Genomic DNA, 13,135 nt, shown 5'->3' on the forward strand with positions numbered 1-13,135 from the left:
AACTCAGCTTCACCGTTTCCCTGAATAGTCCATTATTGTGGGAGATACTAGTGAACAGTAAAGCCAGAAGACCCTTGAACATTTTTAAGATGTTTCAGGACACTGTTTGAAGGGTGCATTATCATAAGCTATAATATTTATAAATTTGAATGGTTTTAAGTTAATAAATTTCAAATGTCTTTTACATCACTACTCATCTAACTGCACATATTGCACTCTTGAGGCTTAATGCTAGAGTAGGTTTTACTCATTTTGTAAGTTAGGAAGGACCCATGCTAAATGTTGAATTTGAATAGCTCCATAAAATGGTGTGATTCTACTTACGACTGAATTAAAATGTCACTTTAGTCAGCTTCATATGCTTAGTGGGGTATTAAGACTCCTATAGTGAGAACATAGGGCAGACTACTCTAAACCTTGTAGGTCATATCAGGAGAATAAGGTTAATCATAAACAGTCTTCTAGAATTTGCTTCCCAAGAAGATGGTGGGAAGCTGTAAGAAGCTTCAACCTTCTCTCTCCACTCCCCCTGCAATAAGGAATATGGAAATTGGCATAAACATGCCTCAACACCTGTACAATATACAACAGATTTGAACATTAAGCCTGGTGGAAGGAAAATTATGATATACACAATACATATGTTTTCAGTAGCCTTGGAATTCATCAAAGAACCAATGGTATATTTTTAGTGCCATTAATCACCACCTACCAGTGTATGTGTTATTATACCTTGTCTACACAAGCCTTATGTAGCCACAGCCTTAGTTCTGCCCTCAAATAAATGCAACATTTAATATGTTACACATGATTAGCTGTAACCAAGGAGCAGATACATCACCCATTCCAAATACAGCCAGATCCTGGCAATTCATCTGAACAACTAATCCTCAAGAAAAATCTCTACCCAAAGAAAACCTACTTAAAAATATGTAGAGGGTGCATCCTGAAAGACATTTAAGTTACAATAAATTAATACAAGAAATAAAGTTCAGAACAAGCCACCAGCCAAATATATAGCCAGCCAGAACCAAGGAACCTGGTACAAAGTCAAATACCCCAAATTAATGTGATCAATTAAACAAGAAAGTAACATATGAAAATGCATTACAGTACAAGAAGGGGACTGACATAATGCCCTAGAACCATCAGAATAAACCTGTCAGAAGAATGTGGACTTTTCATTCAGTCCATCAGAGCTGTCTTAGGACACAAAAATCAGTTAAAGAAGTATAACCTTGATTCAAGTTCTTTCTGTCAAATCAAAAATGAAATTCATGTTGCACAATAAATGTACAAGTCAAGAACACACATTAGATTGTTTAACTACTAGTGCATTTATATAGTTCTTTGTACTCAGAACTATTTTCAAATTCTTAATAATTTGAAGGGGTCTGCATGGTGGGGGTATGGAATAATAGCTGTGCCCTTTTTTCAAGATTTCTTTTACACCATAAAGCAAAACCTTTCCTGCCCAAATCTGACTGTTTGTGTTTATCTTAAACATAAGGATTGCAAAGTCTCCAACCTGTCCTGTTTACAGTGAAGGCTGAGAATTCATGTACTGTCAGCTCTCTCAGCTCTTTGAGGTGACATTCAAAAAATGTATTTTAAAATTGGATTTTGCCCTTTTGCTTCTTTATAAATTATGAACACATGTAAGGGGTTTTTTAGCTAATTTATCTCAACATATCTGAAGATCCAGTAAAACCAAGATGACTAGATGTATCTAAGCATGTTTCTGCGCTTGCATCTAAGAGACAAGAGAGTTGAGTATTCAAAAGAGGCTGCCTCTTATTGCAAAAGTATTAGTAACTGCACTTCCGTGTTTACTGCTTTGATATGTGTAGGGTATGTGCAGCACTTCAGTGTAACATTACCTATGGCAACAGGAAGGGTTCTCCTGTCAACACAGGTAGTCCACCTCCCTAGGTGGTAGCTAGGTGAACAGAAGAATTTTTCCATCAACCTAGCACTGTCTACACAGGCACATAGGTTGGCTTAACAATGCCGCTCTGGGGTGTGGATTTTTCATTCAAATGGACACACTTAAATCAACCAAATTTTCTAGTGCAGACCAGGCTTAAGAAGGCCCAACATGTTTTCAGAAGCTAGCCTGCATAATCTTTACATTAGTAACTCAGGCTTACCATTTTATTTCTTGTATAGATACAGCATAACAAAGGTGTTATCTAGTGGTTTTTATACACAGGTCTCAGCAGTGAATCATAGAAATGTAGGACTGGAAGGGACCTCGATAGGTTATCGAATCCAGTCCCTTGCACTGAGGCAGGACCAAGTATTATCTAGACCAGGGGTGGGCAAACTTTTTGGCCCAAGGGCCACATCTGAGCATGGAAATTGTATGGTGGGCCACGAATGCTCACGAAGTTGGGGTGCGGGCCTTGGGGTGGGGCCAAAAATGAGGAGTTCAGGATGTGGGAGGGGGCTCCAGGCTGGAGCAGGGGGTTGGGGGTGAGGGCTCAGGCTGGCGGTGTGGGCTCTGGGGTGCAGGACAGTAGGACCAAGAGGTTCGGAAGATGGGAGAGGGATCAGCACTGAGGTAGAGGGTTGGGGTGCTGGAGGGGGTCAGGGGTGCAGGCTCCGGACAGCGCTTACCTCAAGCAGCTCCCGGAAGCAGCAGCACGTCCCACCTCTGGCTCCTACTCAGAGGCACGGACAGACAGCTCTGCGTGCTGCCCTGTCTACAGGCGCCACCCCTGCAGCTCCCATTGGCCACGGTTGCCGGCCAATGGGAACTGTGGGGGTGGCACTTGGGGCAGGGGCAGCATGCAGAGCCCCCTGCCTGCCCTTATGAGTAAGGGGCAGGCAGAGGGGGGACATACTGCTACTTCTGGGAGCCGCGCGGAGCCACAGCACGTGTGGAGTGGGGCAAGCCCTGGATCCCGCTTCCCAGCAGGAGCTCGAGGGCGGGATTAAAACGTCTGAAGGCCCAGATGTGGCCCCCAGGCTGTAGTTTGTCCACCCGATACGTTTGACTAACCTGTTCTTAAAAGCCTCCAACTACCGGAGGGAGATACCACAACCTCCCTACATAATTTGTTCCAGTGCTTGACTACCCTTACAGTTAGAAAGTTTTTCCTAATGTCTAACCTAAATCTCCCTTACTGCAATTTAAGCTCATCGTTTCTTGCCCTGTCCTCAGTGGGTAAGGAGAACAATTTATCTCCCTCCTCTTTGTAACAACCTTCTACATATTTGAAGACTTATGTCCCCCCCTCAATCTTCTCTTCTCCAGATGTACCACCCCCATTTTTTTCCAATGTTTTCTCATAAGTTATATTTTCTGAAACTTTAATTGGTTCTGTGGCACTCCTCTCGACTTTCCCCAGTTTGTTAAACGTGAGCTTGAATTCTTTTGTAAAGCATTACCTCGGTTTTACAGATGGGGAAACTGAAGTACAGAAAGAGTGACTTTTTCAAGATTACACAACAAGCCAGTGGCAAAGCCAAGAATGAGCTCTCAATTCCCTGTCAAGTGTCCTACCCACTGGATCACAATGCCTCCTGCTATGACTACTTTAATAGAGTGCAGCTGTAAGGTTTCATAACAGTTTTAAAGCTTGCCTGACTTATGAAGAAAAAAGGATTAAATTTGCCTTAATATTCTCCTCCAGCAGAGCACAACTCAATTCTATTCGAACTGTTTCAATTACACACATTCTGTTGTAGTACTGACATGGTATACTGTCAGAATATTTAACTGAAAACTAAACTAAATATAAAAGTCAAACATTTTCCCAAAAAGAGTGCAGTTAAAGAGTACCAGATCACATGCGGCTAAAGAGAAAAATCAAGCACAATATGCACAATGTATGGACATCACCAGGATCAAGGTAACAAATTAATTCTTTGTACGATGTACGTATCCTTGATGGGTGTTTTAGTGACACACTCCATGTTGTAAGTCAGGTTATTCATCTTCATTCACAGCAACACAGGTATCTGGCCTGAATCAAATTCCATCATGCTTAATGTTTGTGGACAAGAACTTTATTGTACAAATTGTTATTGCCCTTCTCTGATGTTAAAGTAGAAAACACAAAATAAGAAGCCTTTATTTTAGGTTCTCACTGCAATTGTCACCAGATATCATCGAGCAAGATGCCAGCCAAAAGTAGAAACGTGTGGTTATAGACTGTCAATTCAAATTTTGGTAGTCCCCCCACCTCCCCACCCAAGATTTAAACCCAGCAGAAGTGCTGTGGAAGGATTTCAAATGAAGGTAGATGTTCTGAAAGGCAACATTTTGCAGAACACAGACGGTTAGGACTAGCACTGTGAGAATCTGAAAGTGAAATTGACCAGAGACTGTGTCAGTCAGGATTATCTAAGGGATTGCTTAACCTGAACTCTTGTCAGTTTTAAAAAAAGAGTGAGTCGAGTAGTTTCAGATACTATATCAGTTGCCAAATCTCCCGACCAATTTTTTGTAGTATTACCCATCATTTCCTATTCTTTAGAACAGTTGTTCATTCCCCTATGTTGTGTGGGAAAAAAACATTCAAAATAAAGGGGAAATTGCTGACAATACACAAGTGAAATGGGATATATAAAATACTGTCAAATGCACAAAGAAAAAACTAGAAAGATACTAAAAACAAGTTTTTTCTTTCAGTGATATCAATCTAGTTATTTTCAAACAGTAGGTAAGTTTTATACAAGAATATTATTTAAGTTGACTTTTAGCATCTCAGCTTGGAAAAAACAGTAATAGGTAAGTTTATTACCGATTAAGCCCAGGGACATCTCTTTGAACTGTAATTCGCTTTTGCTACATGGAAACGATACTACGTTAAGGACTTGTTGGTAGCATAACAGGTATGTTATTATTTAAATGAAAAACAATTTACATTTACCTAAAAATACCTGCTTTTTCAGACTGGTCGTGAAATATTAAGTATCTGTTCGCTTTGGCAATTTTTCCAAGTTAGCATAGTTTTAATGTGCAACTATTTCAGTAGTAAGAAGAACAGGAGTACTTGTGGCACCTTAGAGACTAACAAATGTATTTGAGCATAAGCTGAAGTGGGTTTTAGCCCACAAAAGCTTATGCTCAAATAAATTTGCTAGTCTCTAAGGTGCCACAAGTACTCCTGTTCTCTTTGCGGATACAGACTAACACGGCTACTACTCTGAAATATTTCAGTAGTGACATTTCAACAGACAATTTCAGTTATTTTCTTCAATGGAAGACTTTCCTTTTTAAAACTCTGAAAAGGATGCTGAAGTTGCATAGTCTATGCAGCTCTGATTTCACAGTTTAAGCTAGAGGTTTTTTACTTCATACAGTTATATTTGTTCTACACTTACATAAGGCTATACTGATTTTGAAAAAGGTTTAAATATATAGGACAACACAGCCTATGGCAATATAGTTATGAGAAGTAATATCTACTGCACATATGCCATAACTGGGGGCACACACAAATGTCCTTATTTTAAATGAAGGAAAGCATTAAACTAATTAGTATTCAATAAGATTTACAAAATAATGTGTCCTACAATAACAGAGGCCAGTCAAAATGTCCTACAAAATCTGTGGGGTTATATCCTTTATGTACATTAAACAAGAAAAAGAAGGGATATAAAGCAGGTACTATAGCTAGGCTTGTCAGTCCAATTTTAATTTTTTTTTAAAACAACTGATGGCTAAAATTGATTTTTAAACATTTTCTATATTTATCAATTTAAAATTTGACAGTTGCAGGGAATTTTGGGGGATAAGACAACAGTAATTTTAGGACAGCAGATGTTGAGATTCAAAGAGTTAAAACTTCAAATCATTAAAGCACAAACTGTCAACATCACCTCAAAATATACAACGTAAATATCCTTAAATCAAACTATGCTCTCAAGCAGCATTTTTCTCACTTTGCCTATTTGTAAATTTCTATTATTGATGGAAGTATTTTTTTCATTGGTTTGTGTGTACATGGTGAAACTGATGTTTATCAAGATTTACCAATAAAAATCTAATTCCTCCAATCCTAACTATTGCTAGTACCCTATGCTTTGCAAAACCACTAAGTTATGTTTATGTAGCCATTGACTCCAATAACAGTTTTGATTTTCTTCACACCCACCACAAAACAGATGTTAAACACAATTCACAGAATTTTAAATACGATAAGCTTTTAATGAAAGCTCTTGAAAAGTGACAACTCTTATAAAAAGTTTTTGTATAAAGATAGTTAAATTTCAGTTCATCTCTATACTGAAGTAAGGGGAACCCACCAGTTTTTGATTTATTCTTGCTCACCTGGCTGACCTACCAGTATTAGTACAATAATCCAATTCTCAAGTCTGCTTCACTACTAAGAAAATTTAAAAATAGTTCTGACTAAGCCTCCCCGATGTATTAAAACAAGTTTTCATAATTAGCATGAAACAAGGAAGCTGCATAACAAGGGAATGGGGGGAGGAGGGGATATAATCTTGGCACTGTATCTCTAGAGGGCTCAGTGACGCATCTGTTGTGGGCAACAAAAGGGGGCTGCCATTTCATTCCCCCTGGAGGTTCTCTGCAGACCTGAGCCTTCCGGACACACAAATGTGCTGGAAGGAAGAGAGGTACATGCCAGAGCATGTCCATGTCCCAACAGAAGATGGGGGAAGGGTTAGTCACGTCCATCCGCCATTTTCTGAGCAGAGAAGGAAGACATGTTGGAACAAAAACACAACAAAAGAGAGCAGCCATTTCCAATGCTGCCTCCCCGGAAGCCAGCCTACACTCCCAAACACAAATCCTGCAGGAATTCCCCCTCCTCAGGGATTGCTGCATAAAAGGCTGAAATCAACAGGGCAGTAAGGGGGAATGGGGAAGGCTGGGTGGGAGAGATCCTGCTAATTCTACAGTATACACACTATTCCACCTCCTAAATCAATCCTGAGTAAAAACACTCAACCCTTCTCTAACCATGGAGCCCCATCATACAATGCACTGGACAAGAGTCCATACTAATGTCCCACAGCCTATTTGACTCTTACCTTATGTGGGGGATGCCAACTCCGCCTTGCAGAATCTTGTACAGTTTGCTCTCGTACAGCAGCTGGGGATGCCTGGCCTTCTGAGACTCCAACTTCACAGCCACTTCCTGCAGTGAGAGGGAACAGGGATCAGAGCATCCACCAAGCACAGGGGTTTAGGAGGACCACAGCACTCCACTCCCACTCAGAGCTCTGCTGCAGTAGATTTTGGGAATATGGGAAAATTTTCTAGAGCTCACAACACTAGCTCAGTATCCATAATATGGAGGAGCAGCAGGGCTCTGCAAATAAAATCCACACGGTGCTGATTTGTGCATAAATATCCATCCTGGGAGGGAAATAGGACTAGAGATGTTTAGTCTTCAGATCCATACGACTAATCGAGATGGGAGTTGTTTCTTCGTGGCTCGGAAAAATGTGGGATGGAGAGAGGAAAAAGAAGAAAACCGAAGAGTAGGGAGGTCTTCTGTGTTTCTCCCCATATGTTGAGTGCCAGGTAAGTGTGTGCCCCCTCAAAGTGGAAAGGGATGGATGACTGGGGGAGGGGAAGACGATCCCCTACGCTGCTGATGGCAAGGGACATATCCCTTTTTGGGGGGGGGGGAAGAGGGGATGTTCCTAACTCTACCACCCATCCCCAGGGTAAGTGGAGATCCCCCGAATCGATGTGCTATCACCAGGTAAGTTTCTCCTGCGAAGGGCCAGCCTCCCTCTGGTAGCGGACTAACCACCCCGGCGGGTACGCTGATCGCCCAATCTCTTGGTGAAACCAACCACAGGGGCCTGGGCTCCCTGGGCTGACAGGACCCCGGCTCGATGAGGGTCACTGGGTGCGTGCCCCGGGGCGGGGACTGCCTGAAGGGATGAGTCCCGGGGCTCCCTGCGGGGCTACGTGGCGCCCTTACCTCCCCGTTGGTGATGTTGATGGCCAGATAGATGTCCCCGAACGAGCCCGACCCGATCTTCCGCACCAGCTTGTATTTACCCCCGACGATGAACTCGGCCTTGGAGCCGCTGCTGCTCGCCATGGTGAGGGGCGGCTCGCGGCCCTCCCGGCGCTGAGGGGAAGTGAGGCGGGGGTCCTACGCTGGAGCAAGGAGCCTGGGGGGCCTCTGCGCCGCCCGGGAGGAGGAGTGGGAGGCGGCAGCGGAGGAGGAATCTGGTCCCCGCCGCTCAGCTTAGGCCGGGCCCCTGCGGCGGGCGTCCTCCTCCGCGGCTCTGCCCTACTCCCCGGCCGGGCGCCACTACACTCTCTGCCCGCTCCAGAGATACGGGAGTGGCACCGGGAGTCTCTGGGGATCCGAGCGCAGCTGGCACCGCCGGATCCCGGCCGCCGCCGCTGGTACTTCACTCAGCAGCCGCCGCCATCTTGTATATCGCGCGGCTGCTATCACGGACACAAAATGCCTCCACTCTGCGGCCGCCGCTTCTTCACCGCGCAAGGCACTCTGGGAACGGGGCGGGGCAGCTACTGTGCATGGTCGACAGGACACAAAACGCGCATGTGCAAGCTAAGAGGGCAGGCGAGGACGTTGAGCCAGCGTGCATGCGTAGAAGGAGTTAAATCAAAGTCAATGACTAGCTTGGCTCTTCACGCAGCGTCCGCTTCCGCAAGTGCACATGCGCACAACCCTATTCGGAATCCAGGCGGAAGGGTGAAAAGGAACGGGCGCATGCCCGCCCGTCCTCCTCACCTGTTTCCCCGCCCCATCCTTAAAGGGCCAGTGGCCTTTCAAAATCACTAGGAGCCTCTGTCACTTGACATGGCCAACTTGGTGGGAATGGGGCCAGGGAGGGGCACGTGGGCTTTGCAGCAAGAGCACACGCAGCGGGTTAGACTCTGCTCCAGGGCAGCTGAGCCCCCCAAGCCACCCCAGAGACCCAGATCTCTGTTTCTGGCAGCCAGCCTTGCTTTGGGGAAAGCAGAGCCAGGGCCCTGGGCTAGCAATCTCAGTCACCTTCAGATGGGGGCCATCTGATTGTGGGTGCTTCCATTTTTGGTGTCCAGCTTGTGACAGCCGGGGCCTGATTTTCAGAGATCTTCAGCATCTGTTGCAGCATTCAGTGCAGTTAGTGGGAGTTGCTCAATTGGTGCTCAACACTCAGCACTGGAAAATCAAGCCCACAATGTCTCTAGCTGGCAGTATTGCTCATGCTGAGTATGGAAAAATCATGAGTCAAGTCACAGAAAAATCATGAGCTTGGCTTAAAAATTATGAGATTTCCAAAAGTCTCAATTTGGAGTTATTTTTTGTTTGGCATCTGATTTTTGAGCCTCTAAGATTAATATTTTCAAGTTTTCTCTACGGACATGAAGGACAGAGACAATTTTTTAACAAACCTCAATTAATCACGTGACTCTGGGTGCTGGGGCTTTATGTCATGAAAGCTGGCAACACTTGGGCACCCAAAACCAGAGGTAACCAAAATCAGTGGCCACTTCTGAAAATTTGGCTGCACATGCACAGCTACTTTTTGTCCATCCCACAAACCAATCTGCTAAATATTGCTGGTTGGTTGGCTCTTTGTAAAGTGGCTGAGGGGACCCTAGGTGAAGAATACTTTGAAGATATAAAGGGCCTAAAAGTCAGACCAGGTGTAAATGGGTCCACTCCCACTGAAGTCAAAGGAGTTGCAACAGCTTATCTTTTTATAAGTGGATGGATCTCCTCTAGAACCTTTTTGGAGCAGGTACCTGACTTAGGTGGCTTTATAAATAATAAATTAATGCTTTGGGGTCACATTGAGGAAAATAGCAGTAATGTTACATTGTGCTTAAATGCAGTATTCATAGATCTGATTCTTGTACTCATCCTCTTAGTCACTTTTCCTGCTACATACCCCCTTCTTGATCTTCAGTGTGTCAGTTACCCCTATGTACACCATCTTTCTGACCAGTACACACATAACCTGTAATTCACATCACCTTTTACATCAGCTCTGAGTATGGCCCAAAGTGGATGGTATCCAAGCTCTGCTGACAACTTATCAGATCCCAAATCAAATCCGAAAACCTTTGAAACATTAATGTTAAGTGCTTGACTTCATTGTATAAAAAAATGAATTCAGAGTAACATGTGGCACCTAAGGTCTTCCTGCTATTCTGAGATGCCTGCTGCAGTATCTCAGGCCCGGAAACACAATAGGGGTGAATTAAGAATGGAGTGGAGCTCTCCTCTGCTTTTGTGCATACACAAGCTCTGTTTTATCATCCTTCTTTGGTAGATCTGACATGATCTGATTTACCTCCTAACCTTGGTTCAGCTACGAGTCTTTTTGGATTGTAAATTGTGTAGTACTAAGTCTTGGAGATGCCTTGCAAATTTCTGCTGGGAATTCTTTAAGCAGCTGCTTTGTGTCAGCCAGATATATTCTGGGTCTGCTGTTTCTTTCCGCCTTTTTAAATGTTCTTTCCTTCTTTGTCCTCTCGATCCATTCTCTGCATTGTTCTTTTGCAAGAGCATGAAACTGAGAATTCCTTGTGACTCATTATTACTTACTGTCAGGATGGGCTCCACCGTGCAAGACTAAATTTGGGAGAAGATTTAGGCCTCCAGCCCTGTTCAGAAAGTATCTAAAGAAATGCAGCCAAATTATAAAAGCAGCATCCATTAGATGCCAACTTGGCATGTCTCTTGCTAACTGGATCAGCCACAGAAGCTCCCTTTCAGCTCAGCTGGTGGGGTTGCTAACCACATGCTTATGAATGATGAGGAGCCTAATTTAAGGCCTGGTCTACACACAGTTTATGTACCGATTTAATTACTTTGATTAGGACTGTGACTTTATACTGATATGGTTAAAGCGGTACAACCCCTAGTGTGAATGCAATTATACCAGTATAAAGTTGCTTATACCAATACAGCCTATTCCCCTGATATATCTACAACCACACTAAGGGTTGTACTGTTTTAACTATATTGGTTTCTAAATGGCTTTAGGTATAGTGGTAGAAGAACTCTCTGTCAACAAGCCCTAAGTCTTGGCTGTGACTATGTGATAACTCTGAGACTTGCCTAATTTCATTTGGTCTCCACTTGTTATCTATAAGGTGGCTGCAAAGCAGGAAACCAAAAGGGATGAAGAAGTCCAAGTAAGGGATAAAGCTTGCAGTTAGCAATGATTCTGAACTGCAAAGTTCAAATCCAAACTTCCTTGTGCTTCAGGATATTTGGATCTGAGTTTTGCTTTGGTCCCATCTCTCCCTGCAATGAAAATAAAACTGATCTTAATCAACACTGATCACATTCTGGACTAATCCACATACTTGAGAATCAATAAGGATGTCCAAAGTTAGAGTCAGCCCCAAACTCATTCCCATGTAAATTCTCTCTTTGCATAAGTAAGAATATCTGCACTGGTCTCTCACTGAAAGTGAATGTTGATCTTGTACCAAGGAGTATGGATACATATCACAGGAGAAGGGAACTGGACTTTCAAGGGCACTTGAGATGTCTCAGAACAACTCCCTCAACTCATTTCTAAATAAGGAGCTTTGTGTCCCCAATTACCCATGCTGTTACTGTTGATCCTGATATGCAAACAGCTCAGGAACACTTAAAGCTCTACAGCATTTTTAATAGCTGCTCTTGAAGGGATTTGAGCAGTTGGGAAGCTGTTTGGCTTGAGTCACATTTATTTGAAAGAGCTGGAAAAACAGGTTGTCCAATAAATAGACCATATATGGGTGTATCTGAGTGCTATTGACCTCTCTGCTCTAGATTTGCAAAATTGTGCAATGCTGCCATCTGGTGGCTGAAAAGTTACTGCTATTATTACTGCTTAAAACTAATACTTACATAGGTGCTGGAACTAGGAGTGCTGAGGGGTGCTGCCGCAGCACCTGGCTCAAAGTGGTTTCCATTATATACAGAGTTTACAGTTTGGTTCAATGGCTCTCAGCACCCTCACTATAAAAATTGTTCCAACACCGCTGAATATTTATATTACAATGGCACCCAGAGACTCCAATCAGGATTGGAATCCCATGAAGACAGTGTGTCTGCCCTGAAGAACTTACAATCTAAGAAGACAAGTATCATACGAAGGGGGATATGATCAAATATACAATTTGTAATATACATATAGACATTTGTTATTTTTTCTCTTGATGATTTTAAATATATAAGGTAAATGCCAGTTATCCCCATCTGTCCCTCATAAGGTGACCAGATGCCCCGATTGTATAGGGATAGTCCCGATTTTTGGGTCTTATATAGGCTCCTCTTACCCTCCACCCCCATCCTGATTTTTCATACTTGCTGTCTGGTCACCCTAGTCCCTCAAGCCATTACTAATTAGTTAACTTCTTACAGGCATCACAGCAGACATGGGTTTTGAAAGATTTGAAAGAGGATCAGTTCAGGAAGGATGTTCTGGGTATAGAGGGCAGCCAGGAAGAAGGCACAGAGATGTGTGTGAGAAGCTGATGAACATGCTGGAATGGAGGAAGAGTAATACAAGAAGAGAAAAGAGCTGATACATTTAGAGAGTAGAGTTCTGAAAGGCCTTGAAGGTGAGGTCGAGAAGGTTAAACTTGATTAGGGTTACCATATCTCATAAATAAAAAAAGAGGACCCTCCACGGGCCCTGGCCCCGCCCATTTCCCCACCCCTAGCCCCGCCCCAACTCTGCCCCTTCCCCGCCCTAACTCCACCCCCTCCTCCCTCCCACTCCCAGCCAGGGGGAAAGGGCTGCCCCAGTGCTACCGGCTTCAGGGTTTGCCAGGCAGCCCCCAGACCCTGCGCCCCCAGCCGGCGCTTCCCCAGCGCAGCTGGAGCCCGGGAGGGGAAGCGCCCAGCCGGGGGCGCAGGGTCTGGAGGCTGCCCGGCAAACCGTGAAGCCGGTAGCACTCGAGCTTTGGGCAGCCCCTATGCCTCCGGACCCTGCACCCCCAGCCGGGCACTTCCCCTCCCGGGCTCCGGCGGTGCAGGGTCCGGAGGCACGGGGGCTGCCCGAAGCCAGTAGCGCTCGGGCAGCCCGGCTCTTAAACAGAGCCGAAGAGGAGCAGAGCCTCCAGCCGCGGCGGCTCTGCGTAACTTACACTGTGTCAGTTACACAGAGCCGAAGAGGAGCAGAGCCTCCAGCCGCGGCGGCTCTGCTCCTCCCCGACTCTTCGGCTCTG

General features: G+C 44.4%; 2 protein-coding genes across 7 annotated transcripts in view; one reads left to right on the forward strand and one right to left on the reverse strand.

The window, feature by feature from the left end:
* Window positions 1-8,463, reverse strand: part of CSNK1A1 (casein kinase 1 alpha 1) — a 52,013-nt gene extending 43,550 nt beyond the window's left edge. For 5 of the 6 annotated variants that reach the window (XM_034779143.1, XM_034779140.1, XM_034779142.1 and 2 more), the window contains exons 1-2: window positions 7,917-8,463; window positions 7,012-7,118 (exon numbers count right to left, since the gene is read on the reverse strand). In XM_034779143.1, coding sequence (XP_034635034.1) covers window positions 7,012-7,118; window positions 7,917-8,039 — 230 coding nt within the window. In that variant the 5' untranslated portion in view covers window positions 8,040-8,463. The remainder of the gene's footprint in view (window positions 1-7,011; window positions 7,119-7,916) is intronic. The other variant, XM_034779144.1, reaches the window with a different exon arrangement.
* The window catches only part of ARHGEF37 (Rho guanine nucleotide exchange factor 37), a 64,323-nt gene continuing 58,299 nt past the window's right edge, over window positions 7,112-13,135 (forward strand). Inside the window, exon 1 of the mRNA XM_034779137.1 lies at window positions 7,112-7,507. The gene's annotated coding sequence lies outside the window, so the exon portion shown is untranslated. The remainder of the gene's footprint in view (window positions 7,508-13,135) is intronic.

The sequence above is a fragment of the Trachemys scripta genome, chromosome 8, assembly GCF_013100865.1.
Source record: "Trachemys scripta elegans isolate TJP31775 chromosome 8, CAS_Tse_1.0, whole genome shotgun sequence".
Taxonomy (NCBI): domain Eukaryota; kingdom Metazoa; phylum Chordata; order Testudines; family Emydidae; genus Trachemys; species Trachemys scripta.